At 40.4% G+C, this 26,195-nt stretch overlaps 2 protein-coding genes across 2 annotated transcripts; both read left to right on the top strand.

Annotated features, from left to right (window-relative positions):
• Nucleotides 1-3,623: 3,623 nt before the first annotated feature.
• Nucleotides 3,624-14,288, top strand: chrnb4 (cholinergic receptor, nicotinic, beta 4 (neuronal)). The gene is made up of 6 exons (XM_084929798.1): nt 3,624-3,948; nt 7,811-7,956; nt 8,850-8,894; nt 9,121-9,230; nt 9,705-10,758; nt 12,892-14,288. The coding sequence occupies exons 1-6, from the start codon at nt 3,900-3,902 to the stop codon at nt 13,054-13,056; spliced, it is 1,569 nt and encodes a 522-aa protein (XP_084785924.1). The 5' UTR covers nt 3,624-3,899; the 3' UTR covers nt 13,057-14,288.
• A 1,362-nt stretch (nt 14,289-15,650) lies between these two features.
• On the top strand, nt 15,651-23,712 carry chrna3 (cholinergic receptor, nicotinic, alpha 3). Its single transcript, XM_084929785.1, has 6 exons — nt 15,651-15,835; nt 16,277-16,416; nt 18,289-18,333; nt 19,725-19,834; nt 20,155-21,355; nt 21,469-23,712. The coding sequence occupies exons 1-6, from the start codon at nt 15,775-15,777 to the stop codon at nt 21,595-21,597; spliced, it is 1,686 nt and encodes a 561-aa protein (XP_084785911.1). The 5' UTR covers nt 15,651-15,774; the 3' UTR covers nt 21,598-23,712.
• The last annotated feature ends 2,483 nt before the right edge of the window (nt 23,713-26,195 follow it).

Raw genomic sequence — 26,195 nt, 5'->3', positions numbered from 1 at the left:
GCCAGCAGGAAGAGCTGCGGGACCAGACCGAGCGCCACCTGAAAAGGATTGGGGATCTGGCGGCGCTGCTCTGGGCCTGGGCGCCACCCCCACAGGTGTGTCCCGAGGACAGTGAAGCGGTGGAGGAGCCGCGTGAGGCACCTCAGCAGCCGGAGGTAGCAGACGAGGCGCACGGGGATCTGCGCCTGCCGGAGGAGGGGGAACAGCCAGGTGAAGGGCTGCTCCTGCCGGGAGCGGTGGATGAGCCGCTCCAACCGGAGGCGGCAGACGAGGCGCACGAGGGTCTGCGCCGGCTGGAGGAAGAGGAGCCGCGCGAGGGGCTGCTCGAGCCGGGAGTGGCGGCGGAGGGAGTAGTAGTGACGGAGGAGTCGTGCTATGGGCTGCTCCAGCGGGGAGCGACGGCGGTGACGGAGGGGCCGCGCAAGGAGCTGGAGGTCCCCGTGCCAGGGGAGCCTGCTCGAGTGGAACTGGCGAGCGAGGCGTGCGCCACGCTTGAGATCGCCGTGCTCGCCAGACCGGCCTCACCACCACCAGAGGCCAGTACACGCCACACCTCTGCCCAGCCACCTGTGAGCTGGGGTTCACGCCTGTGCCGGCCGCGCCAGGTGCACCTGCCACGCGTCCGACTTCCGAACCAGTTTGGCCTGCGCCGCTGGATTCGCGGGCGGCCACCTGAACTCGCACCTCCCCGTCGCTTGGCCGGGGCCTGGGGGCGCCAGCTGTCCGGGCTGATTCCCTCTCCCACTGGCGGTGGGGGAGTAGGTTCGGCCGGATGGCTCCCCGGCCTCAATCGGGCGATGGGGGTATGTGGTGGGGCGTGGTCTGCGGTGCCGTGCAGGGACGGCATCCTTAATCACGCCCGCCTAGTTAAAAACACGGGGACTCAGGGGTTTGGGGGTGTTGTGGTGAGATGTAAATAAAGATGGCTCAAAACATGGATCTGTGGTCCCGTCGTGCCTTAATTCCGCCACAGTGGTGCCGAAACCCAGGACGGGAGGCACGGCAGATCCAGGAGTGGGCCAGCAGAGGGAGGAGCTGGCGCGAATGGTGGCCGAGCTGGCGGCCACGCAGCAGGAGCAGGCGGCGGTATGAAGCGCCTTGAGGCGACTTTTGTTGTGATTTGGCGCTATATAAATAAAATTGAATTGAATTGAATTGAATTGGCGCCGCAGGCGGGAAGAGCTGCAGGACCAGACTGAACGCCACCTGCAGAGGATGGAGTATCTGGCGGCGCTGATCCGGTCCTGCCCGACACCACCGCCACCCCCACCGGCGCTCCCCAATGGCGCTGGAGTGGAGGAGATCCAGTCCGTGCAGGCGCCCGTGCCGGCCCCCAGGTTGCGACCAGCTAGCACGCAGCCTGCCACAGCACCTGTCCCCACACCTCGCGTGAGACCCGCTGGGGCTCGGCAGGGCCCGGTGCCCGTTCCTGCGCCCCGGAAGAAGGCGGCGGAGCCGGCGCGCGAGGAGCCGGCAGCGGCGGAGGCGGCGCCCGAGGAGCCGCTCCAGCCGGGAGAGGCAGCGGCGGAGGCCGGCGCCCGAGGAGCCGCTCCAGCCGGGAGAGGGCGGCGCCCGAGGAGCCGCTCCAGCCGGGAGAGGGCGGCGCCCGAGGAGCCGCTCCAGCCGGGAGAGGGCGGCGCCCGAGGAGCCGCTCCAGCCGGGAGAGGCAGCGGCGGAGGTGCAGCGTGGGGAGCTGCTCCCACCGGGAGGGGCGGAGAAGCCGCGGGATAAGTCGGTGGTGCCCGTGCTAGGGGAGTCCGCGCCACCGAAGCCCGAGGTTGGCGGGGCCTCACCTCCACCAGAGGCCGGTGCCTGCCGGACATCTGCCCAGCCGCCTGCGAGCCGGGGCGCACGACCGTGCCGATCGCGCCGCGTCCACCTGCCACGCGGCCGACCTCGGACCAGCTGCTGCTGGGTTCGCGGGCGGCCACCTGAACTCACAACTCCCCGTCGCTTGGCCAGGGCCCGGGGGCGCCGACGGTCCGGGCTGATCCCCTCTCCCGCTCGCGGTGGGGGGAGTACGTTCGGCCGGATGGTTCCCCGGCCTCAGTCGGGCGATGGGGGTATGTGGTGGGGCGTGGCCTGCGGTGCAGTGCAGAGGAGGCGGACGCACCTGCACGGCATCCACAATCACGCCCCGCCGAATTAAATATTGTACTGGGTCCTGTGGTTGGGTTGTTGTGGTAATGTTGAGCGGGCAGCGGGAGAGCTGCAGCTCTGTGTGCGTTGTAAACAGCAACCGGCTAAGTATTAATAAAAAGTATCGAAATGCCACTGGGTCTGCCGTGTATGTTTACACATACATATATACATATGTACATTTTACATCAGAAAAATTTTATGTCCAAGTAGTGTATTTCCACAAAGACATATCTGCTAATTTAAATATGAACGTAACCTCATCACATAAAAATAAAATATTTAATTTCTATCTCGCAGCCGTTATTTGTTAATTTCGTTAACTATGAAGACAAACTTGCACTTGTACACTTGAAACTTGCTATGGTAGCTATTATATCACAGTGACCATCATTTAGAAGTTTAACATGCTCTCTAGTTTAGTAATTCATCTCTAAGTTCACACTTAGTCAAAAGATCAAGAGTGCATTATTTCAAGTCTCTGTCTATTGAAACAGTAATAATACAGAGATAAATGAACGCTGAAAAAATAGCAATCTAAAGCACTATTGTGAATCTTCAGAAATGTATCAGTGCAGAGTAAAAAGTGTGATATTTAAGAAAACATTTATTTTCTGCATGTACAGTTGGTGTTCTTGGTCTAACATATGATTTAATAAAAACAAGTGAACAAACTGTTCAGTCCATGGCCCTCTCCCCGTCAGCCTGATAAAAACAAGAGAGGGTCAAAACCTAATCAGGCCCTATTGATCTGCTTGCACTGATCCAGTCCAGAAGTCTTTGGACTTTAAATTTATAATCCTCGGAGGGTCCTTGGGGCTGTTCTTCATGCCTGATACAGTTCCTTTGCTGGTCATTATAATGAGGCTTTAAGCAGCTTGGTGACTGTAAATCTGCTACGCTAAGATTGCATTGCTTCAGATCTGACTGGACCTCATCTCGGTAAATCTCACATACAGAACCGGAGAATAATTTACTGTCTTCTTCCGCACAGTCGCCAGTGCAGCGCGAAGTCAGCAAATGATCCCAAGACACCGACACTGTCAAATTATGTTGCGGGTCTGGAAGAGTATTAAGTCCAAAATATCAACATCTGTAGTTGGATGCTTGAGAAAATATTACTGAGACTGGTGCTTGATTAGTGCTGTTAGTCACATAGGTGTGAATGCTGAAATCAGCCTATTTCCCCCTCATGCTGCTGTCTGTGGAAAAGCTTTAATCTTTAAAAGATGAAAAAAGGTTTCTTTGAGTATGTTTTTCCTGTAGTTCGCGGAGATACTGACTAACATGGAGCCTATTAATTAGGGCGCAGGTGAAACAGAGATTAAATAAATTCATTTGGGTCGTTATGCTGACATTACTGGTTCAATATAACTGCCCTCTAATTACCTATTATCTGAAATCGCTCCAGAGCTGGCGTAAACTTGAAGTAACTGATCACAGATCGGTTACAGGCAGCGGCACAGGACAGGCGATCTGGATGAGTTGCAAGTGAGAGCAGCAGCGCACTAGAGCAGGTTGCTCCTTTTTGGCGGAGGGCAAGGTCCTGGTTGCCGATGTGGTCCCAAATGGGGGCTTTAGTGGATTTCAAAGCTGGATTGTTACGAAAGAACTTCACTATGTGACAGGAGACACCGCGCTGTGATGATAAAGTGACTAAATCTCACGCTTGTAGAATCCGGGATGTCCGAAAGCTTTGCTACGGAACAGCGCAGCTTTGAGTCTTCATCACTGACGACTGACCAGATGGTACCGTAAACATGAGTCGCGCGCTCTCGATCCTCGCTTATCTTCTGCCTTTGATTCATTGTAAGTGTGTTTTCCCCTTTCATTTAAGTAGCAATTTAAAATATTTCTAACATTTGCTACTGTGTGTGCGTCACCGCCAAATGTATCTCCCTGTTGAGAAAACTACAAAAGAATGTATGCTTTTATTGTCCTAAAGTAGAATTTTCAATGCATAAGCTCGTTTAGGCTATTTTCAAGTCACCTTTTAATTATTTTTTAAAAACCAATATTTCTGTAGAAGACATGTATAGCTAAGATTTTTAAATGTAGCTGAAATATGATATGAATCTATCTATCTATCTATCTATCTATCTATCTATCTATCTATCTATCTATCTATCTATCTATCTATCTATCTATCTATCTATCTATCTATCTATCTATCTGTTTTAAAATATCTGGTTTGGGGGTCCCAACCAGTACCATCCATGCAGTAAGGTCGTTTTAAAAAAAAAACAAAAAAACAAACAAAACAAAACAACATTTATAACATTAGACAATTTAGGAAACAATTATTTAGCGAACATTTTTTTTTCACACTTTATGTTACAGGATTTGGCGCCATATTATTGCATTTATGAGATAATTCTTCAAGTGTGTCCAAGAAATAAAATCCCCCCCCCCTTTATTTTTGCCATTTATATCATATTAGCATATTATGTCATATTATCTAATAGTAAATAAACCGCAGCTATCTTTGGCTCTCCGTTTTGTTGTTGCTGTTGTTTTTAAACTGATTAGATCAAGGTTCCAACTCCATTACAATGTAAAATAATGGGTTTTAAAGGTGTGCTGCACCAAATGACCTTTATCAACTCCAAAACAGCTTACAAATTTGTTTAACATGCCTGACCTCATTTTCAATCAGTGTAGCGTAAACACTATTAATTTCCCACATTAAACCTGCATGCACATACACACTTTAGATGCTATTCACAGCTGGTCTGGCTCAAGCAGTCTTTAGGTCTGAGGAAGAGGGAACTTGTTTGAGTCTGGCTTCCAAGAACTTTGAACCACATACCATCTGCTCAGTGGTGGTATGGAAGTCCTGCTGTGGTGAATAGGATCTTGGTGAGTGTCTGATAAAGGCACAGTCATGGCATTATTCACTGACCTGTGGGGGATAGACTGATATTACGCCACACCTCGCAAAGCTGCAGGAGTCTGTGAGTTGATGATGACACACACAGCTGGATACTGTTTCTAAAACCGCACACCATCATCACAAGTAGCTGCAAGAAAAAGTCTGAAATTATCAGGATTGCTGAACTGGCTACACATAAAGTGCCTAAACTAATAAACCATGTACCCTTGTGCCCTCAGTATCGTTATTAAACACATCATGTAACAACAGCAAGAGACTTTCTGAATTTTCAGGACAAAAGTCAATTAATTTATACTTAATTCTTAGAATAATATTGCATAAGAAAAGTGTAAAAGTGGGCTTATTTATTTGTAATTATTACGAGACATACCTAAATATTTTCTACAGGTCTATCTGTTTATTTGCAATTTAGGTTAACAGAAAATGACCCTAATTAGATTTCCCTGTACCTGTTTATGAGACTTTTGAGAGGAATTTTGGACAATATGTCACTACAGTGCTGTTTAGTGCAGCTGTATTTCTAGGATGTTTTAACTGCCCTTGTTAGGTCAGCCCTCAGCATCTCAGTTGGATTAAGGTCGGGTCAGGGCTTTGATTTTACTATTCCAAAATATGGATTTTTTTATCCATCATTCTGTTTTAGGCTCATTGTCTTGTTGCATTACCCACACTGAGTTTCAGGTCATGAACTGCTGCCCTGACATTCACCTAAAAATGTTGAACTGGAACAGGATAACAAGGAAATCCCAAATCATGAAGTGTTCCACCATGATTGTGGTGCACATTTTTTCCTCCAAAGAAAATGTAAACTTTGTCTCATTGCTCTCATTGGTGACATTGTCTCAGTTAAATTTCCAGATAAGTGTTTGCCATCTTGTTAAGAGGAGTAAAGTTTTAAAACTGTTTTTTATTATTTTGAGACTAGTGTGGCAGTCTTTCATTCGAGTACAGATTTCTGTATTTTATTGATTTTTTTGCTGCTACTGTTTTTTCACATTTGGTGTGATCTTTGCTCCTTAGGATCTCCTAAGGAGAATACCATTTGTAGACCATTTATCTAACTGTCAATAACTGAATGCTCAGGTCTTTAGAACAGCTTTTGTAGCCTTTCCAGCTTTGTGTATCCCTATAATGCCTCTTCTAAAGTGCTGTGAAAAACCGAACTCCCAATAAGCCTTAGAAGAAGTAATCAGCACAGAAGTGCAAATACTTTTTCTAGCCCTGAATGTTAATGATTAGTCAGTGTGTTCAATGAATTACCAGCCATTGTAAGCTATCAGTTTAGGCAGATATATTTTTGTGGCTTTTATTAATATCTGACTACATTTTATGAAAAGTCAACGCAAAGATTTACTATTTGAACCTTGAATTTTGCCCTTGTAGTTAGTGATAAAAGTAACAAGTTTTCTTCAATGAGCACATTAGTACAAGTCTTGCTTTACTAGAGCATTCGCCACACATAAGTCAAGTCAGCAACTCCAGACCTTGTGGGGACATCAATAACCAGCTGCAAGTAAAGAAAATAGACGAGGTAGTCTTACACGTATCCGTTCTGCTTCAGAAGAGAACTGACCATCTGTTTTAATCAGCCTTGCCTTCACACTTTACTTAGACATTATTTATCAGGAACAGGAGTGAAGGCTGAGTCCATGTGTTGGAATTCATAGTTTATTTTTGCTTAAAATACACATTTGTGGTTTGCTTTAAGCAAAGCTGTTACAAAAGCACAGTTATTAACATGCTGTGAAAATATCTGCCCTTCTACAAAATGTAATTACCTTTTTGGGAAATGACTTTTTGGGACTTTGTGACATTTTTATGTAATTTCCAGTAACCCCCAACCTTCCTAGTTTACATATTTGGGTGTTAATAATTGTGCTTTTGCTTCATGTTTGCTTAAAGCAAACCCACAGATGTGTAATTCTACTTTCCTTAAATATTAAACAAGCAGTGTGACTGAAGCAATCCTCATTTATCTCGCTTAGAATTTTAGAGTTTAAGCAAGTACTTAAGTCATGTTAATCCAACCCCCCTCCAAAAAAAAAAAAACCCCCAAAAAAACCAAAAAAAACAGGAGTGTGGTTAGATGAGTATTCTTTTTTACCAAAATTTAGTGTTAAAGCTGGAAGGTATCTAACAGTATATATAGTAAGTGTGTTCATGCCAGGGTGGTAGATTGTGTATTGTGGCACCATCAGTTCAAGCACTTTTACTAAAAACACAAAACCAATCACATCTCTAATCTTCAACTTCCCATTAAATAGTGTAGCTTTCATGTGTGAGGTTTTATAGAAACCTAACAAACTTAAAAGTACAAGCTTTTAACACAGTTTTTAAAATAAATATTTCGATTTACACTTTTTTTTTAAAGTTTTGTTTCTAAATACTGTACACTGAAAGTACTGGCTATTCACAACAATAATAGAGAAAAATGAATCTCTCTTTTCACCTAAAATGCCCATTTCCTACTACCTTGTTCAATGTAGTCTTAATTTTTTCTGTTGTATTTAAATAAGGTATTTTTGTCTTTAACTGATTTGTGTATTACACTGTATATTGTAGATTATTTATAATGTAATATATCTATATAAAATATATGTATTTAAAAAAATGTGATCTCATTCATTCCTCTTTATTATTGATCTAAAGCTGTTAAAGATTATTTTCCAATCTCTGTTTGAGATTATAGTCTCTCCATTTTATTGGGATTAAGTTGTCTGGACAGAGATGAGGTGGATGTGTGTACATAAATGTTGAAGAAAAGTGTGATGTCACCAGGTAGCAGCAGCGCTGACTCCGAAGAGCGGCTCATGAACTGGCTGCTGGGAAAAGATCGCTACAATCCCCTCATTCGCCCAGCTGTCAACAGAACCGAGAGAGTCACAGTAAAGCTGCAAGTGTCTCTGGCACAGCTCATCAGTGTGGTAAGTGTGTACTCTTGCCCATTGTTAAGAAGCATGTATACTTATTTACATTTCTATGTATATTTCTATGTTTTTCTGTTAGAGACTTTGTGATGGTGACACAACAGGATATAAAGAGAAATTAAGTGTGAAAGATGGCGGCTAATAGAAAGCACACAGCAAGAGACAAAAAAAAAAAGAGCTTTGAGGAAGTAGTTAATTAAAGAGCAAGCTCTGCTGAAGAGCCATAGCTCTAAATGGATGGATGAAGCTGAGGATAGATCTGGTCAGCCGTGATCTCTGCCTCTGTCATGTCCAGATTGAAACTTCAGCACATTGGATTAAAAGGGGCCATAAAACTGTTTTGGCCACAGTGATAGAGGCTCTTCTCTGATTTACAGTGGAGGGTCCTCCCAGCTGCAGACTAAAGCAGCAAGGCTCGTTCACAGCTTCTGTTTATGAGTTTGCATTGTACCCCTTGGGGTAATTACCATTTGGTGTCACTTTATTGGAAGTGTATGTCACGGCAGTTTGATGACAGTGCAATCAAAAACATGTTAACAAGCAATCTGAGATGAAAGGAGTGTTTCAGTGCAGTTCTTTTCTTAAAGGTTACTTTTAACCAGATGCCAGAGTAAACATGACAGTAAACAGGAAGGTCCAACCATGACTCAAATCAGTATAGGACTTTTTTTATTTTTTAAATAAAATTGCAGAAGCATATAATTTCCAGTTTTTGTTTAAATATTAATATACCCCAATAGGTCTTCAGCTCTTCATGTTTTAATTAAATAAAACAAAAATATAAAAAGAGTAAATGTCATAAACGAGTTCCTACTTCTCTAGGGCCAGTGTCGGGGTCTTAAACTTGTATTACCAATATAGGTAATTTTCCCCTAATATTTCATTTTCAGAATGAAAGGGAACAGATCATGACCACAAATGTTTGGCTCACTCAGGTAGGTGTGATGAAGCATTTTGTCTTGTACTGAGTGAGAATGTGTGTTAAATGTCCTTCATCTTGAACTTGAATCGTATCCATATCCATTCTTCCTCTCTCTATGTGGAACAAACCGCTTCTGTAATTGTGCCCCAAACATAATTTACAGATAATGTAGCATGTAATTATAAATGAACTGCTATTGGGAAAGTGCACTGAATGGTTGGGTCCCTCTGTCTCTCCAGCACTGGGTGGACTACAGGTTGTCATGGGATCCTTCACAGTATGAAGGTATTGTCAAACTGCGCATTCCCTCCAGACATGTGTGGCTTCCGGATATTGTCCTGTACAACAAGTAAGCTCGGCTGACTTCTCAGTTTGTATTTTGAAGAGAGTTTCTGTCTGCACATTGCTGGTGTTAAATAAAAAAGATATTATTAATTTCTAAAATATTTGTAAATATCCTCTGATGCCCTTATCAAACATTTTGGATGGAACTGTAACAGTGTTATTGTAAAATGAATAAATAAAATGAAAAAAAAGTGAAAAGTCAGTCATATCATAGAGTAAGTTATATTTCATGTTTTCACCCTCCTGGTTTCTGTCCTCTATCAATATATTTACCAGCTGTCTGCATTAATGAATGTCTTTGCATTTGCTTTAGTGATTAACTGAATCTTTAACAATTATCTTCTTATTAAAAATAATTAATGCCACTATTACACATTATTAAAAATAGCTTTACCGTAAATTTCTATAATTTTGATAATGATAGCTTTAAAGGCCAATTTATATGCAGTTTTCTTTCTATTTCCTCTTGTTCTCATAGTGCTGACGGAACCTATGAGGTAACGGTGTTCACTAATGTCATCGTCCTTTTCAACGGCAGCATCGAATGGCTTCCTCCGGCTATCTATAAAAGCGCCTGTAAAATCGAAGTCAAACATTTTCCCTTCGACCAGCAGAACTGCACTCTCAAGTTCAGATCTTGGACATATGACCATACAGAGATTGACCTGATCTTAAAGTCTGAGATGGCTAGTATGGATGATTTTACTCCCAGTGGAGAGTGGGATATCTTAGCTCTGCCAGGGAGACGGACTGTCAACCCTCTGGATCCCACTTATGTGGATCTGACATATGACTTTATCATTAAGAGGAAGCCTCTTTTTTATACCATAAACCTCATAATTCCATGTGTTTTGATCACCTCTTTGGCCATTCTAGTCTTCTACTTGCCTTCAGACTGTGGAGAGAAGATGACCCTGTGCATTTCTGTACTTCTGGCCCTCACTGTGTTCCTGCTTTTAATCTCAAAGATTGTTCCTCCAACATCATTAGATGTTCCCCTGATTGGCAAATACCTGATGTTCACCATGGTCCTGGTGACCTTCTCCATCATCACCAGTGTGTGCGTGCTCAACGTGCACCACCGCTCTCCTAGCACCCATACCATGCCTTCTTGGGTCAAGCTGATATTTCTTGAGAAATTGCCTGCTTTACTCTTCATGAGGCGCCCTCATAACAAATCTGCACGCCAAAGATTGCGTCAGCATCGATGCTTAAGAGCTAAAAGAACCATTTTGGGCTTGGGTTACCCAGTTGCATCCAAGGCAGATATCACCATGTCAGCTTCTGCGCTGCTGTCTTCAGACTCTGCCTTCTCTACACCAGGACACAAAAATATAACTCCTCCAGCAGGATACAGTCACTCCTATAGGAAGGGAGACCATCGCTCTACTGATTTCCTTCCCACTAGTTTCACATCCACCCAGGACTTCCAACACAGGGACAACTCAGACTGGGCTGCTGATATCCAGGAGGCAGTGAATGGGGTGTGCTTTGTGGCTGAGCACATGATGGGAGATGATGATGATCAGAGTGTATGTATGCTTTTTGTAGCACATATTTCACCTGGCTATTATTTCATATTCTATATAGTGACTGTAGCTATTTTAATATTTATTACTATAGCAGTACCTATACAGTATAACTCGTTTGCTTTTTGAGGGTGTATTGTGCAGTCCCTTGTGAGCCTTAAAATATTAAGCATAAGCATGCTTAGTGCTTGCCAGTTCTACAGCTGTCTTACCATTTATATTAAAAGATATTTTCCTTGTACAATTAAGAGTCATGATAGTGTAATTAAAAAGGATCAACAAGGCTCTAACACAAAAGGTCAAGTTCAATGTCTCAGCTTAACTCAGGTGAAGCCTAGCAGACGTCTGCTGTCAGTTACTGTATGTATTGGCAATCCAGCTGTTACTCAAAGGCCTCCCCCCATTAGAATGCAAACTTTACAGAAAATACTTTGTCATGGACTCATAACTTAGCCAGCGACAGAGACCAATTATTTTGGGTCCAAACTGTAAGCATAGTTTTTGCTCTAAACTTGTGCATTTGGGATCTTATTAGATTTTTCTTTAAAATCCCCAGAGTTTAACATTTGGGCTGGACCCAGAAGGCAATTAGCTTAGCTTACCATGTGTGGCAGCAGAAGTAAACAACTTGGGCCCTAAAGTTTAAATATCTACATACAAAGAAATTTACTAATAAGGTGCAGTTTTTAAGTTTACTCTGGTTGCATATGTTAATATCATAAAAGAGACAATCGGTTGTAAGCTCTGTGCTGTAAAGATGTCACGAGCAACAACACTGCAACAGTGACAAGGCAACCTGTGGAGAAACTTGACAGATGTGGATGTGCAACGGAATGTGATGTTTTTAACTGAGTTGAGTTTTTGTTTCGAGTCTGCTAATATTTCAGCATTTAATAACCAGCTGAGCATCTTTGTTGTCGGCATCTAGAAGAGCTTTATATTGTCCTTTTTTCAAAACATTCTTAATCAAGAGAGTAAAAAGATGAAAAAACATACACCATAAATCATAATGCAGGCGTAGACCTCAGAAATCCAATTGTTGACTAACTAAGCTAACCTATCTAGATATTGATCTGTTCACAGCATGGGTTTATAATGCTAACAAAAAGAGTGGTATAAAGGTGACATTTCTGACAGTCCACATATGCGTGTTACTTTTGGAACAAATGACACAGAATTTACATGCAGATAAATATAACTTTATAAGTTTAGTTTATACTAATCTTTGTATGTGAAGTGGATGCTTAGATTTCATGTGATAGAAAGACTCATGCATTTGTTATTCTCTTTATTGGAATAATATGATGGTCCTGATGGGCCTCTGTTGTGGGAATAGCATCACCATCAATCTGTCTACAGTGCCATTATTGCTATCACCAGTTTTGCCTGGGGAAATAACGTTAGTTCAGCCACATTTATTATGAAGCTAATTGCAGTCTACCTCCAATTCATTCAAAAGGTGAGGTAAACAGAATATGGAACTAATTAGGTGGTTTGCATTTTTTATTTTTTTTGTTATATATAATATATCAGGTGTCAGATGCCAGCACGTAGCCTGGTCGCAATAAACTGGGTCACAGCCATTTGTACTCAAATTATAACATTTTCCTCACACTCCAGGACGCTTGAGGTGTAGGAGGGAAAACTACTAACCCTAAGTAGTGGCTGTAACTCACCAAACTGAAGGCAGATTTTGATTTTATCATTCACTTTCTCCCTTCAAATCAATAGATACCAGCAAATCAATAACAGATCAATAGGGAGGAAACCAGGAATGAGAAATAGCTCGTTTCAAAAACCACTACGGACAGCACTGATGATGAGGTGAAAGGGTCAATAGATATTCCAATGTACAGAATGCAGCACTATGGAGACCGATCCTTTAAGGATTTTACCTTGTTCCATGAAATGCATGAAGAAATGTTTTATAGAATATTATGTGTTCCCATTAAAACTAACAAGCATTTGCTTTTTTTTATTTATTGTCTTCATTTGGTTTCTATATTTCAACACGTTCTAACAGTATTAATTAATCTTACTGCTCTGCAATATTATACTTTGAAAAAAAATATCAGCATGAAGAACCATGTACATTGACTAACTGAGATTATTTTATTGATTTCTGTGTTTTTGCAGGTTATAGAGGACTGGAAGTATGTGGCCATGGTAGTGGATCGTCTGTTTCTGTGGATCTTTGTGATAGTGTGTGTGGTGGGAACCCTGGGCCTGTTTCTCCAGCCTCTTTTCCAGAGTCAGATTGTTGCCAACCATGTGCCCAGTTCGGACATTCCTCGCATTTGATCCTCGTACAGAAAGACTGAGCTACTTCAGGGTTTTCATAAGAAACTGTGCTATAAGGACAATATTATGTATGAGGGTATAGAGGCTTGTAAAAGTTTTGATGTCTTTTTAGTTTTTGCTTAGCACTGTGCTGGCAGGTAACAGAATCACTGATACAATGTCGTCTGTGCCAAATCGTACCCAGAGGGTTTGATAAAGTACTTGTAAACATGTAAGGTATGGTACAAAATAAGTAAAAGCCACTTATTATCATATAGTATTTAAAACAATATGCCCTAAAACAATAAATCACCCAATATTTTAAGGAATAGTTACATTTGCATAGGTTAAAATGCAGCATCATTACACTGAGGTTGTTTCTCTTAGGCTGCTGTTTCTTCAAAGGATGTCTGCAGAGTTGGACTGGGTGTAGCTTTCACTGCACTGAAGTATGCTGAACTGTTGCAGCAATATACATAATATGATAAATATACTGTATGACTGCTCTCAGATGTAGTGTGACCTGTCATCTGTGTTACTGTGTCACTGAAATACAATAAAGAGCTGTGTGCTCTTTTAGTTTGATTAAATGCATGAAATTGCCTATAAAGTCTTAAAGATGTCAGGGTTTTGCCAATGTGCTTATTTAATCTGTACTGCTGGTGATAAAGATCAGAGCCAATGTGTTCATTTAGGGTGAGCCAGTTAGGATGGTTTATCATATAGATAAAACAGTTGTTCACTCTCAGTGCAAAAAAAAGCAAGACAACGCAAAAAATACTGACACAACAAAACTTTTAGAGCTGGTCTTTATTGCGGTGTTTTAAGGTTGAGTACTTTCCATAGCCATTCCATATCACTGACATGTAACTGTTAGCAACTATTTCTCCTAAATTTATATATATATCAAGGGTCTAAATAAACAAAAAAAAGAAAAGAAAAAAAAGAGATACTCTAGAATTAGTTTGTTTCATGCTGCAGTAATATGAAGGCTCATTTGTGCATTGACACTAAAAGCACCAAATCTTTGATAAGTGCTCATTTTTACAGATGGGCAATTGTAAGCACACACATAAATGGAATAAAACAAAGCAGACGAACGCAACCTACACTAACACACAAATGAAACGACACAACGCTTACAGCTCACTAAACAGTGCTGAGTGTGCTCATTAAAGGTTCTGCAGACTTTGGGTATTTTGTGAGCCATGCATGTAAATCAAGAGATAGCAATAAACATCTGTGTTTATGGATCGACTGGCTTTATTTTAATCTTAGTTTACAGTTTTTCCAAATGGTTAACTGTTTTTTTCATGCGCCTGTTAACTTCCATTTATTATTGAAGCGGGATGTTGCAATTCCACGGCACATATCCATAAAAAATATTTCTTCTGGTTCAGACCAAAAAAAACTGCAGGAGTTTTGTTTTCAACAATCATTCCCAAGCCTTATGTCAGCAGTCTTTTGTCATTAGGATACATAACTGGTATATGCAAATATATTTAGCAGAGTATTTATTTTAATGCTTGTGTCTCCCAAGAGGATTTAATACACTGCAGTCCTCAAAAAGGCAAAGATCCACTCTTGAATTCTTAAATTCAACTTCAGTCTGTTTTTTTTAATAAACTGATTTAGTTTATAACTGATTTAGAGATATTTATCGTTAAATATGGTTTGTTGAATTACCCAAGCCTTGGTTAAAGCTTTCTATGTGTAGAATGTGTACAAATTCTGCTCTACCTGAATCAAACTTTCTGAAGGTCACTTTAAAATATACTATATAATCCTGTATTAATTCCCAGCACTCACTTTTCTTTCCATTGAAACCAAAAAAAGCTGAAATGAAATCAAACGGTATCCCTGGCCCTGATATAGATTCATTCATCTCAAAGTATATACAGCAGGTTAGAGGTCAGCTGAAAAGAAGGTCTGAATGACAGACCCACTGGGAAACACAGCTGGGCAAAATGAAAAATACAACAAATCTGGACAGCTAGAAAGAAGAAGAAGGAAAAAAAAATGAAGGACAGAACTCTATCCCAACTGAGTAGCTGACAAACTCAAACCCAGTGGCACAGAGGCTATTGAACTTGCTTGAATGTAGCTTGTTAATTCAATATGAAAGTCTGTGAGAGGAAAATTTGTGTGAACACCACCTGGGTCAACTGTCTGCCAAAAATGTTTGCTTCACAGCACCCAGACATGACAGAAACATGACATAAAATGTTTTTTAACTAAACAAAATTCATCTGATTGTGATTTAACTGTTGTTATATAACCGGCGCAGAATGGGGGGGTGGGGGGGTCCACTCATGGAATAAATAAATACACATATTTCCAGAGAGATAATTTCAGTTGGATCCCTTGCTGTTTGGGGTGATGTGACTGTGTGTCAGACATGAAGGACAATGGCTGTTAAGTCTTGGGAAGCTGACCAACCAATGGTGTGACTGGAGGTGAAAAATTTGCACCACTCAACATTTTACCCCCGTTTTACTCGATTAAGCCGTTATATTCTGAATATTTTGTATTATTATTTTTGCAGTGCATGGCTCCTGACTGTGACTGGTTGTATGCCTCAGTGTGGCTCTGCCTCCCTCACTCGCTCGCTCCCTCTGCTCGCTCGTTCTGTCGGGTGATGCGGACGAGCTCTTATTCCTCCACTTTCCTCCTGTGTCCTCCGTGGATCGTTGCTGCAGCTGACCCTGGAATTATCTGGCATTTGTCAATTTGAACAGGATGAAAACCAGGTTTCACTTCTTATCTGGTCCCTGTGCTTTCTTTCTGTGTCTTCTGTCAGGTGAGTAAGAGGCTGGTAGCATGAAATCTACTTACTTGTTGCTTTAGGGAAATGTAAAAAAAAAAAGCAATAGATCTAATTATTTTTGAAGGCTACGTCTATTGGGTTATGTAAAATTTAATGCAGTGCATCAAGGAATCATGCATGTGTTCAAATCCTTAATCTTATACAATCAGGATAACAGTAATATGTTGCTGTAGTTGCTGTTCTCTGTAAGAGACATACTGCATAAGAATGATGCCAAATGAAATCTCATCACTCAAGTTAGAAAGAAAAGAACTTGAAAGTAAAAAATGACAAAAAAGGTTGTGAAACTGTCAAATTTAGAGTTCTACTTTGGGTGGTAAATGGTAAAGCAGAAAAAAATAGATCACAGTTAAACTGTATAATCATTTAAATATGCAGTGAGATTCCCATGGCTGACATTGTGCTCCTGTCCAGGAGGCACATGTTCAGATGCAGAGCATAAGCTCTTCTCTGGGATATTTTCCAACTACAACCAGTATATACGGCCGGTGGAAAATGTGTCTGATCCAGTCATTGTGCAGTTTGAGGTGTCCATGTCACAGCTGGTCAAAGTGGTAAGTAGCAAGCGAATGTTTTTCCTCAGTGTCGGAGTGTTTGTGATTTATGGGGCAGCTATTTCACCTCTATAAAACAAATATCACTCTGCTTAATAAACATGACCTTAGATTACTCTCGCCTACAAAGAGTAGAAATTGTAGAAGATCTGTGTATATACAGGGCTTAAAACTTGTGTTTTTACATCTCAAAGATATAGTTTGTGTGCTGCTTTGCAGACTTTTTCTGAAACAAAATTTAGGGCAAGGTGGTAATTTAGACACCGTATCATAAGCTTGAGATACCCTCTCACGTTACACAGTAGCCCCTGGGACCTAGATGAAAGGGCGGACAATTGGGCTGTTTTTCTGGCCAAGACAAGATGGGAAATGTCAGCTGTCTGAGTACCTCTCAGGCACCCCCTATCACTCAGTCACTGCCACTTCAGATGGGCACTCCTAGATTTCTCTGCTAGAGTTTGTTGACTGCAGACTGCCGTTCCAGACAGACGACTATGTCACTTGACACAGACAGGTCGAGCGCAGGTGGTGATAATAAGCATAGCAAAGGACTGTTTGGCAAGCAATACAGCTTCATTCACACAATAAATTGTTTGGAAATACAGAATGTACTATTTATTTGCTTTTTTAAGGAATATGTTTTTTTAGTGTTTTCCTCTTTTTAATTTTATTGTTACCCTCATTGCACACATTGCTCTCTTTTAACCCTTTATGTCAAACAATACCTTGGTGTTATAATGGTCTAACAGAAAGAAAATGCTGGTCAAAAATAGGTAACATTATTTCACTGTGTATAAACTAGTAACCATGAGGCGACACCTTATGCATCTTCTTTTGCCTCTGTGCAAACAAGGTGTTTTTATTTTTTCAAAGGATCTAAATAAATATTAAAGATCTGTCTGACCAGACAATGATATGGAGAGAGAGATATTTTGTTACATTATCCTTAACTCATTTAAAGTAGCGAGCCAAGCTAGAGTGCTGATGGATGACTGTTATTCCCTCTGCACACCTGGTGCTCCAAACTCAGAAGCATTTGGTTCACCTTCAACAACTCCAACATGGCTATATGAGCTAATTTAGAGCATCAATACCTTATGGGCTGGGCAATCTAACATTATCTCACAATCAGGGATCGTACCACATGATCACTTGGTAGTGGCAATGTGTATTTTGGTCTCAGACGCTGTTCTGCTAAAGATAGTAGCTGTAGTATATGATCTACAGCCAACATTCAGTTCTGCATCCTTGTTAAAACAAAATCTGCAAATATTAATTTAATCGTCTGATTTTGATTACAAAAAATTATTTTGTGTCTTTTAGGATTTTGAGTGATTTAATTATGAACCACAGAGTGTGTGTCTTATCTATCCAAGTGACATGAAATAACTGTTCTCCCAAAGGTATTCAGAAGAGGTTAAACTAAAGCCTTCTGTCAACCATTGAATCTAAGAGCTATTCTGGATACAAGATGGTCACATGAATGGTTAATGTTTGCGCTCAGTCATGAGATTGGTTCATTCACGGTCTAAGTCACACAGAAATCTGACCCTCAGTTGTTTTGTCTCCCATCTTTAGTCCCTCTGCTCCAGCTGTATCACTGAATTGCTAGTAAAAAAAAATAAAAGTTAAAGGCTGCGACCTACAAGCCCCAGCTGTCATGTGTATTATGCTCCAGGCATGCGGGACTCAGGTGCAGATCTCTGAAACCTTTTGCGCTGATGCTACAGAAGCACAGACAAAAATCTCAGCAGTGAATTGGATGATTGCCTGTGACAGTTATTATTACTGGTTTAACTTTATTAATAACATGTACTTAGTTTTCTTTGCTTCAGTGTCCTCATTATCTATTATCTTCTACCCTCTTCTCAGGATGAAGTCAATCAGATCATGGAGACCAATCTGTGGCTGAGACATGTAAGTTTATTGTTCAAGACTGTGCAAACAGACCTTGAGCAAGGGCATCAAGTCTAGATCCAACCTTCTGTCATGCATGATTCTTTGGAGCTAGACTGACAGGTTGAATTATTCATAGGAGGAAGCTTTTTAAACACATTGATCCGTGTGATCATATTTTCTTTCAAAAAAATCAAATAAACTGAATGCACTTACATTTCATAACCAATTTGCATTTAAAAAAATAATTTGACAGTAGTTAAGAAATCTAGAATATCCGAATATGTAATATTCATCCATTATGGGTTCGTACAGTTAAAGTGAATCTGGAAGTGAAAGTTCATTGTTTATCCGCTTTTTTTTTTTTTTTTTTTGCAATGCTGCATAGTGCAATGAACCAGTAATGAGTCAGATGAGGTAGGGCGGGTCTCCTGTTCCAATTTTACATGTACTGAGCAAGCACACATCTGTGACAGAGCCAGTCTTCTACTAAATGTTGAGCTTTAATTGTTCTTTGGAGTTCAGGGCTGGAGCATTGCTTCTCTTATGTTAATGTCATCTGTTGTTTTTAGTATGTCTCTGGGAAATACTCATCAGGGGCGAGACACATTTCTCCTGCTCTCCATCCCATCTTGCAATACACTCTGGATACATACTGTTTTGTAATTAAGTCACATTTTTTACAGCTCTCTGGGGTTGCTTTGATGTACTGGCTTCATGAGCCTCATGAGGATCACTGGCCGTCCTGATGAACAGTGTTCAAAAGATCCATAAAACACACTATAAAGTGTGATTCAAGTCACATGTGTACTATATATCCTTGTGTTTATGTGCTACCTTTGGAGATAATGACATTATTTCTTTATTTTATGTGGAGCATTTTACAAGCAAATGCATATAAAAACTGACAAGAGATAATTACCAGGAGGAAGCATTTTCAGACTCATTATATTAACTTTTTTTTAACTTTTCAGCACGCACCTCCATGGCTAACACTGTGGTTTTTCACTATAGTTTATCACAAAGATAGGCTATAATACTTATTATGATACATGCTGGCTTACTGACATTTCCATTCATGTCAAAATCCTACTGTGACACGACTATAGACTAGTTCTTTTGATATACCGCCAACTGCTGCTTTGTATTAGTTGTTTCTTTAACATACCGATGTTTTTGTAATTAATATGTTCTAGCAATTAAATATGTTTAAAAACATTTTTGAATGAACAGGGTGGAAGGTAATTATTGAACTGTCACATTCTGTTTCAAGCTTTAATCTAACCAAACAGATCTCCAGAAAACTGATTTAAAACCACTTTACACATGCATCAAATTGATTCTGAAACTCATACCTGTTAATTCTCGGACTTTTTTTTATGTAAAAGAAATTTTTCTGCTTTGTTTCTCAGATCTGGAATGACTATAAACTTAAATGGAACCCAAAAGATTTCGGAGGCGTCGAGTTTATCCGAGTGCCGTCCAACAGGATTTGGAAGCCAGACATTGTGCTGTACAACAAGTGAGCATAATAACAAAAACCTGGCACAGAGTCTTCATTGATTGTTTATTGCTGCAAAGGATGTCTGTACAGTAACAAAATGTTATCGATCTACATTGTTCATTCAGCATGGGTCATTTCTTCTTTTGAAGATTCTTAGGGAAGCTATACATAACATCGCATGGTGCATTTACTGAAACCCCAGGGCATCTTTTTAATTGATATTTTCATAACTCAATAGTTGCTTATATCTATCTGGTTAGTATTCGGTGGCTCAGTTGTCTTTTACTGTCCTTCCTTTCGATGTTCCATTCTCACTCTTCTTTTGTCTTTTTCTACAGCGCAGTTGGAGATTTCCAGGTTGATGACAAAACAAAGGCCCTGCTTCGCTACAATGGCGATGTCACCTGGATCCCTCCAGCTATCTTCAAGAGCTCCTGCAAGATTGATGTCACATATTTCCCATTTGATTACCAAAACTGCACAATGAAATTTGGTTCATGGACCTATGACAAAGCCAAGATCGACTTGGTGCTGATTGGCTCAACTATTAACCTCAAGGACTTCTGGGAGACAGGCGAGTGGATGATCATTGATGCACCTGGTTACAAACATGATATTAAGTACAACTGCTGCGAGGAGATCTACACTGATATCACATACTCTTTGTACATCCGTCGTCTCCCTCTTTTCTATACAATCAATATGATCATCCCATGCCTCCTCATCTCCTTCCTCACAGTGCTCGTCTTCTACTTGCCCTCTGACTGTGGTGAGAAAGTAACACTGTGCATCTCTGTCCTGCTGTCTTTGACCGTCTTCCTCCTCATCATCACAGAGACCATCCCTTCCACCTCACTAGTGATACCCTTGATTGGCGAGTACCTCCTCTTCACCATGATTTTTGTCACTCTCTCTATTGTCATTACTGTTTTTGTGTTGAACGTCCACTACCGCACCCCGAAGACACATACAATGCCCTGCTGGGTAAAGCGTGTGTTTCTTGAACTGCTGCCCAGGGTGATGTTCATGACCAGGCCAGAGAGAGATCCTGAGAAGGTGACTGTGGCTGGCAGTGTTCAGACGATGCATTCAAAATCCTGCGCCATTCATTCATTAGGTACTCTACAAAAGCAGCACAAACCTCAGGCCCTTGCCAACAGCGTGGTGTCAAGTTTAACAAACCGGCAAAGACTTTTTAATAACACGGAGCTTTCCAGTCTCAATAACTTGGGTGGAGACTCGATCAAATGTCCTAGCTCTGGGTTCTTGTGCTGTGAGGGCCGCTGCAACTGCTGCTGGCAGAAGAGAACCGGCAAGTTGCCTGCAGATTCTGGAGGAGGGAGTGGAGGACTGAGCAGCCTAGGAGCATTGAGTGGAGGCAGTGCTGTGGGTGTTGGAGTGGGGAGTCAATGCTCCAGCTCAGAGTCTTTGGATGGAGGAATAATGCCTCTTCTGTCTCTTTCTCCTGAGGTCAGGGAAGCTATTGAGAGTGTCAAATACATAGCAGAAAATATGAGACTACAGAATGAAGCAAAGGAGGTGAGTACTCAAAAAAGCAAGGCTAAAGCCATTTAATGTCATACAGCTTTCAAATGAAGAATTACAATATTGCTGTAACATTGAACATGTTTTTTGTCTTGATCCTCTCATAGGTTCAAGATGACTGGAAATACGTTGCCATGGTTATCGACAGGATCTTCCTATGGGTTTTTGTGCTCGTGTGCATCCTAGGAACAGCTGGCCTTTTCCTCCAGCCTCTATTACTCGGGGAAGATATTTGATTCAGTTTGACAAAACTAATACTAATACTGCAGACTGCTGAATTCCGAGCATATGTTTCACAGATGCTTAGAAAAAGTTTCAAAGCCAAGTCGAAATCATGACAAATGTTGATGGTATTTCAGTAGAAGTGTTTCGTTTTGTTCATAGATTCATAAATCCTAAGGACATGGCTGCATTTAGGGTGACTTTAACTGAAAATGTTTAAGTGTCTTTAAAAATGCTAAAATGTTTCCCAAAGCCAAAGCCAACACAGACTCAGATACTCTGATCATTCAACAGGTAAGCTTCACTAGAAGTGAAGACTAGGGCACATTATTACATGAAAATGACATAACCTTTCTATGGCTGTGATATTTTGCAGGTTGTTTTACTTAATAGTCTAACTAAAGTGATGTATAATATCATGTGTGGCAGACTTCTGTGGTTGTGTATCCTTCTGTATTTATCTTATGTATGTAGTTAAGCTCTGCTAATGTTTGTGACTATTATAAAATCAGCTACAAGAAGTCAAGACAAGCCAAATGGCTTTATGACTTGTGGAATGCTTCAGTCTCAGAATGAGACTTGAATGGGATGCAGCACTTCATAAGGTACTGTCTACAGAACTGTTTTGCAATTGACCTGTGATTTTTGTTTGGATTGATAAATAGTGAGTAATTATATTAACGCAATTAGGCCTATATAGATAGACATATTTCAGGTACTTGCTTTGAGCTTTTTAACAATAAAAATCAATTTTAAACAATTTTTTTTTAACTTCATACAAAGGTTAGTACAGTAGAGTGGGAGGGAAAAAAATCTAATTCACCACTGTGGCAGTATAGTTGGAATAATTGTCATCAATATTGGGTAAAACCATTTGCAGGGTATCACATATAAGATGGTCTTCCTAGCGTGATGGTCCAGGGTCACCTGGCACAAGACGATAGTGGGAGTTGAGCCACCTGAGAAGAGATCTCAAAACTTCCCTGTAGGTAGCCGACAGTTGGTGTTGTAAGCCACCCCCTGTGTTGTGGGCCTCTTTCACTGCTCTTTCAGACCATCTGTCTTCTCTGTCCAAAAAATTGAACATTGGCTGGGTTTGAAGTGCACTGGGATGACGTGCTCGGGAAAAACAAAACAAAACAAAACAAAACAAAACAAAACAAAACAAAACAAAACAAAACAAAACAAAACAAAACAAAACAAAACAAAAAACCTTCTCCTCAGTTTCTCCGATAAAGCTGCTATATAAGGGATGACAATGTTGTTCCGTTTGTCATTCTGTTTCTCCCTAGTTGGTGTCCGACGTTCTTTCCTGTGCATCTTTGCTGATTTAAGGAAAGCCCAGTCGGGATAACTACATGTTTTAAGATAAGGGGCAGGCGCTACTGGGGTTTAAATACCTGGGACTCTCCACCATTTAAAGAAATATTGTAAGCTAATTCTTGCTTCTTTCTTAAAGTAAGTATATAGAATCAGGCCACAAAAAATTCTAAGTTGGGTTCTTTATGCTTCCAGACATCACATCGAACTGTCAAACATTATAAAATTTAATTGAGATGTTCAGGTTTGAAAATCATGCAGTGCAGTCTGTGTTCAAAGACTGCCACCCTGTGGTAAATCTTTGTTACTACAAATTACTTCCTATTCGTTTTATAAAGGGATATGTAGCTCAGTTTATTCTGATTGTTGCTATAAAATGTCTTTATTTGATCACACATCTGAAGTCACTACAAACAACTGCTGCTTACCTTTAAAATGGTTGCTATTCGGAAAGTGTAAAACCTATGAAAATGTCATTTATGAATTGTGAGGATACTGCAACCATATGACCACACCATACACACACACATACAAACACACAACTTTAGGTTGCATTTGTAGGAAATAAGTGGCATTGACAAACATTTACATGCAATTAAAAGCAAAGAGAAATATTCTTTGAGTTTATTCTCTATTTATCTACCTCTGAATTATTGTCTGTAAATCCAGAGGTAAAGGTTTGGTCAAAGTTAGTATAATCTGTTTGGTCAGCTGGATCAGAATCTTTCTTTAGTCAGTGTCAACCAGTGCACTCTTCAGAAAAGCTAACGTGTGTGTCTCTGTGTGTGGTTGCTTTTTAGTTTGCTTAATTTGTGGATTAAACTTTTATGGAGATTGTATTGCATTTGAATAGCTATAGTTATTTTCATTTTTGATTGTATATATATATGTCCTCCATTGTGCCATAGTCAAAGACATACAGTTAATGGAGTTAGGTTAACTAGTGATTCTAAATTGCCCATAGGTGTGAGTGTGAGTGTAAATTGCCATCTGTTTGTCTGTGTTAGCCCCGTGACAGACTGTTGACCTGTCCAGGGTGTACCCTGCCTTTGCCTCCACCCCCCACTACACTCCCACCCAAACCAAATTGCATAAGCAGAGGAAAATGGACGGGTGCATTTCCTCAGTGCAAAGTGGAAAGTGAAAGAAGATAAGTACCCTGTATGGGGTATAGTTGTCAGTATGTCAGACTGACTTATTATAGAGAATCAGAGCAAGGTAAGATATCTGAAGATATTACTAAAAATTATCTGACAATTGGGCCTTAAAAAAGAGAGAAAAAGAGTGTTAGCAAAAGCTAAATGGGTATATAATGTATATGAGAGTAAAATAGTATAACAGTACAGTGTGGTAAGTATTATTTGTTTGTAGATATTATTTTTAATCCAAACACTTAAATATCGCTTGCTACCATACAAGGAGCAGGTAGGGGTATGTTATAATTGCATGTTTGCATATGGTTATTTACTCTTTAACCACTCTGTGGTTTTGGACTTTGAGAAGCTTTCAGAAGATATGCTGCAGAGGGTCTGTAAGGGTGGCTCATTTTCTATAATGATGAACATAATAATCGCTCTTCTGTGTGAGTACACTAACAGATAACATCTACATCTTTAAGTGAAACTGTTTTCTACCTATTTAAACTGAAAGGATTCATTTAATTTTTCACTTCTTTTCTTCAAGGTGTTCTGACAAACCAAATCATAAGCCAAACCGAAGGTAAGTTCAGTTTCCTTCATTACAAGATATGTCTCTTCTGTATTCCTAAATGTTACTAGGTTGCGCTCATCATTACATATGTTGCTCACTATGATATCACGCAGATATTTTTCCTGCAAAGATCCTGGCGCAGCAGACAATTATAAGTGAAAACAGTGACCTTATTGTAACATGCAGCACATTTGGGAAAAAGAAAGACTCCATGGTTTTTATTTATTTGTTAATAAATGGGCGCGGAATCCAGGATCTCGCCCAGAAGAAAGATCGAAGTGACACTACGTTCATCATATCCAGAGCTGGTCTTCATCACAGTGGAAATTACAGCTGTGTTTATTCCCCGAATCATTATACACTTTCTGAAGTAGCCAAGAAAGGAGACAGCATCATTGAGATTCTGGTCATAGGTAAGTGTTTTGACTCCTGAACACATGATGTCATTGTTATTTCTTTCCACTCATTTTCTCCTGTTTCCATGCAGCCAATTTTCTCCCAGCAGATATTTCAATAGTTGGGTCATCCACTGTTCAGGAGGGAGACTATGTTGAATTCCAGTGCACAGTCTCTCAACACCTACATACACTTGGTGGATGTAAATTTATCTATTCTTACCTGAGGAAGAATGACACGATTCTGCTAGTGCAAGTCTTTAATGTCTCTCAGATGCTGACAACTTTCATCATCGATGGTGCAGTTTTGAGGGATTCAGGTCATTACAGCTGCATAGTGCTGCCATCAAAATGCTTCTATGAGCACGAGCACACAGTTCATGGAACAAACAAAGTATTTCTTCAGGTCAAAGGTAAGAATGTCTGTATGCTTCAAAAATCTTTCAAATAGATACATTTTTTAATTTTAGTTTATTCTGTCTTTTTGTGCTTTCCAGTGAATTTCATCTCTTCAAGGTTACTGCATTATGGAGTGATAACCTTGATGGTATTACTGGTGGTGTGCCTTTGGTGGATCATACAACAAACAGGCAAATGCGCACATGCTGGAGGAACGGCAGGATGAGAGAGGTAGAAAGATCTAGATCAGGAGTGTCAAACTGATTTTATGTTGCAGGCCACACACAGCCCACTACTTAAGTGGTGAAACTCCCCTTTCTGTCAGTGGAAAGAAGTTACATATTTAACTGTTTTTCTAAATGGTAAAGAAAAAGCTGCTGTAATGAAGAAATAAATCCCCCAGGACAACTCTTTGGACTTATGGTCTCTGTGATGACGAGAAGAAAGACAGTCAAAGACAGCAGGACAGAGATACACAGTGTTACTTTCTCACCACAGTTAGAGGGCAAATATTTATATTTATATTGTAAGATATAAATAGCTCATTGCCCAGATTGTCCAGTTTTGTATTTCATTTATTTTTATTGTTGTTTTTTAATTGTAGTCCTAAAAAATGTATATTTCTATATTAGAAAGTAAAAAAACAGAAACCTTTCTGTTAACTGTTTATTGCTTAATGACTTTTCGTATATTTAATATTAAATTTCTTTTTTTTAATTTAAGAAGAATTTTCTGGCAATTTTTTCAAGGTTTTACAGCAATAATACATTTTGACAGTCATTGAGGTG

The sequence above is a fragment of the Perissodus microlepis genome, chromosome 1 (genome assembly GCF_051167445.1).
Source record: "Perissodus microlepis isolate ML-2025 ecotype Zambia chromosome 1, ASM5116744v1, whole genome shotgun sequence".
Lineage (NCBI taxonomy): Eukaryota > Metazoa > Chordata > Actinopteri > Cichliformes > Cichlidae > Perissodus > Perissodus microlepis.
This window is presented reverse-complemented; position numbering and strand designations above follow the sequence as displayed.

Excerpts from the sequence above, each read along its gene's own strand:
- chrnb4 (XM_084929798.1), top strand. The coding sequence starts at position 3,900 with ATGAGTCGCGCGCTCTCGATCCTCGCTTATCTTCTGCCTTTGATTCAT. Across the intron at positions 7,957-8,849 it reads TGGCACAGCTCATCAGTGTG|AATGAAAGGGAACAGATCAT; the intron begins GTAAGTGTGTAC and ends TTTCATTTTCAG. Across the intron at positions 8,895-9,120 it reads CAAATGTTTGGCTCACTCAG|CACTGGGTGGACTACAGGTT; the intron begins GTAGGTGTGATG and ends CTGTCTCTCCAG.
- chrna3 (XM_084929785.1), top strand. The coding sequence starts at position 15,775 with ATGAAAACCAGGTTTCACTTCTTATCTGGTCCCTGTGCTTTCTTTCTG. Across the intron at positions 18,334-19,724 it reads CCAATCTGTGGCTGAGACAT|ATCTGGAATGACTATAAACT; the intron begins GTAAGTTTATTG and ends TTTGTTTCTCAG. Across the intron at positions 21,356-21,468 it reads TACAGAATGAAGCAAAGGAG|GTTCAAGATGACTGGAAATA; the intron begins GTGAGTACTCAA and ends ATCCTCTCATAG.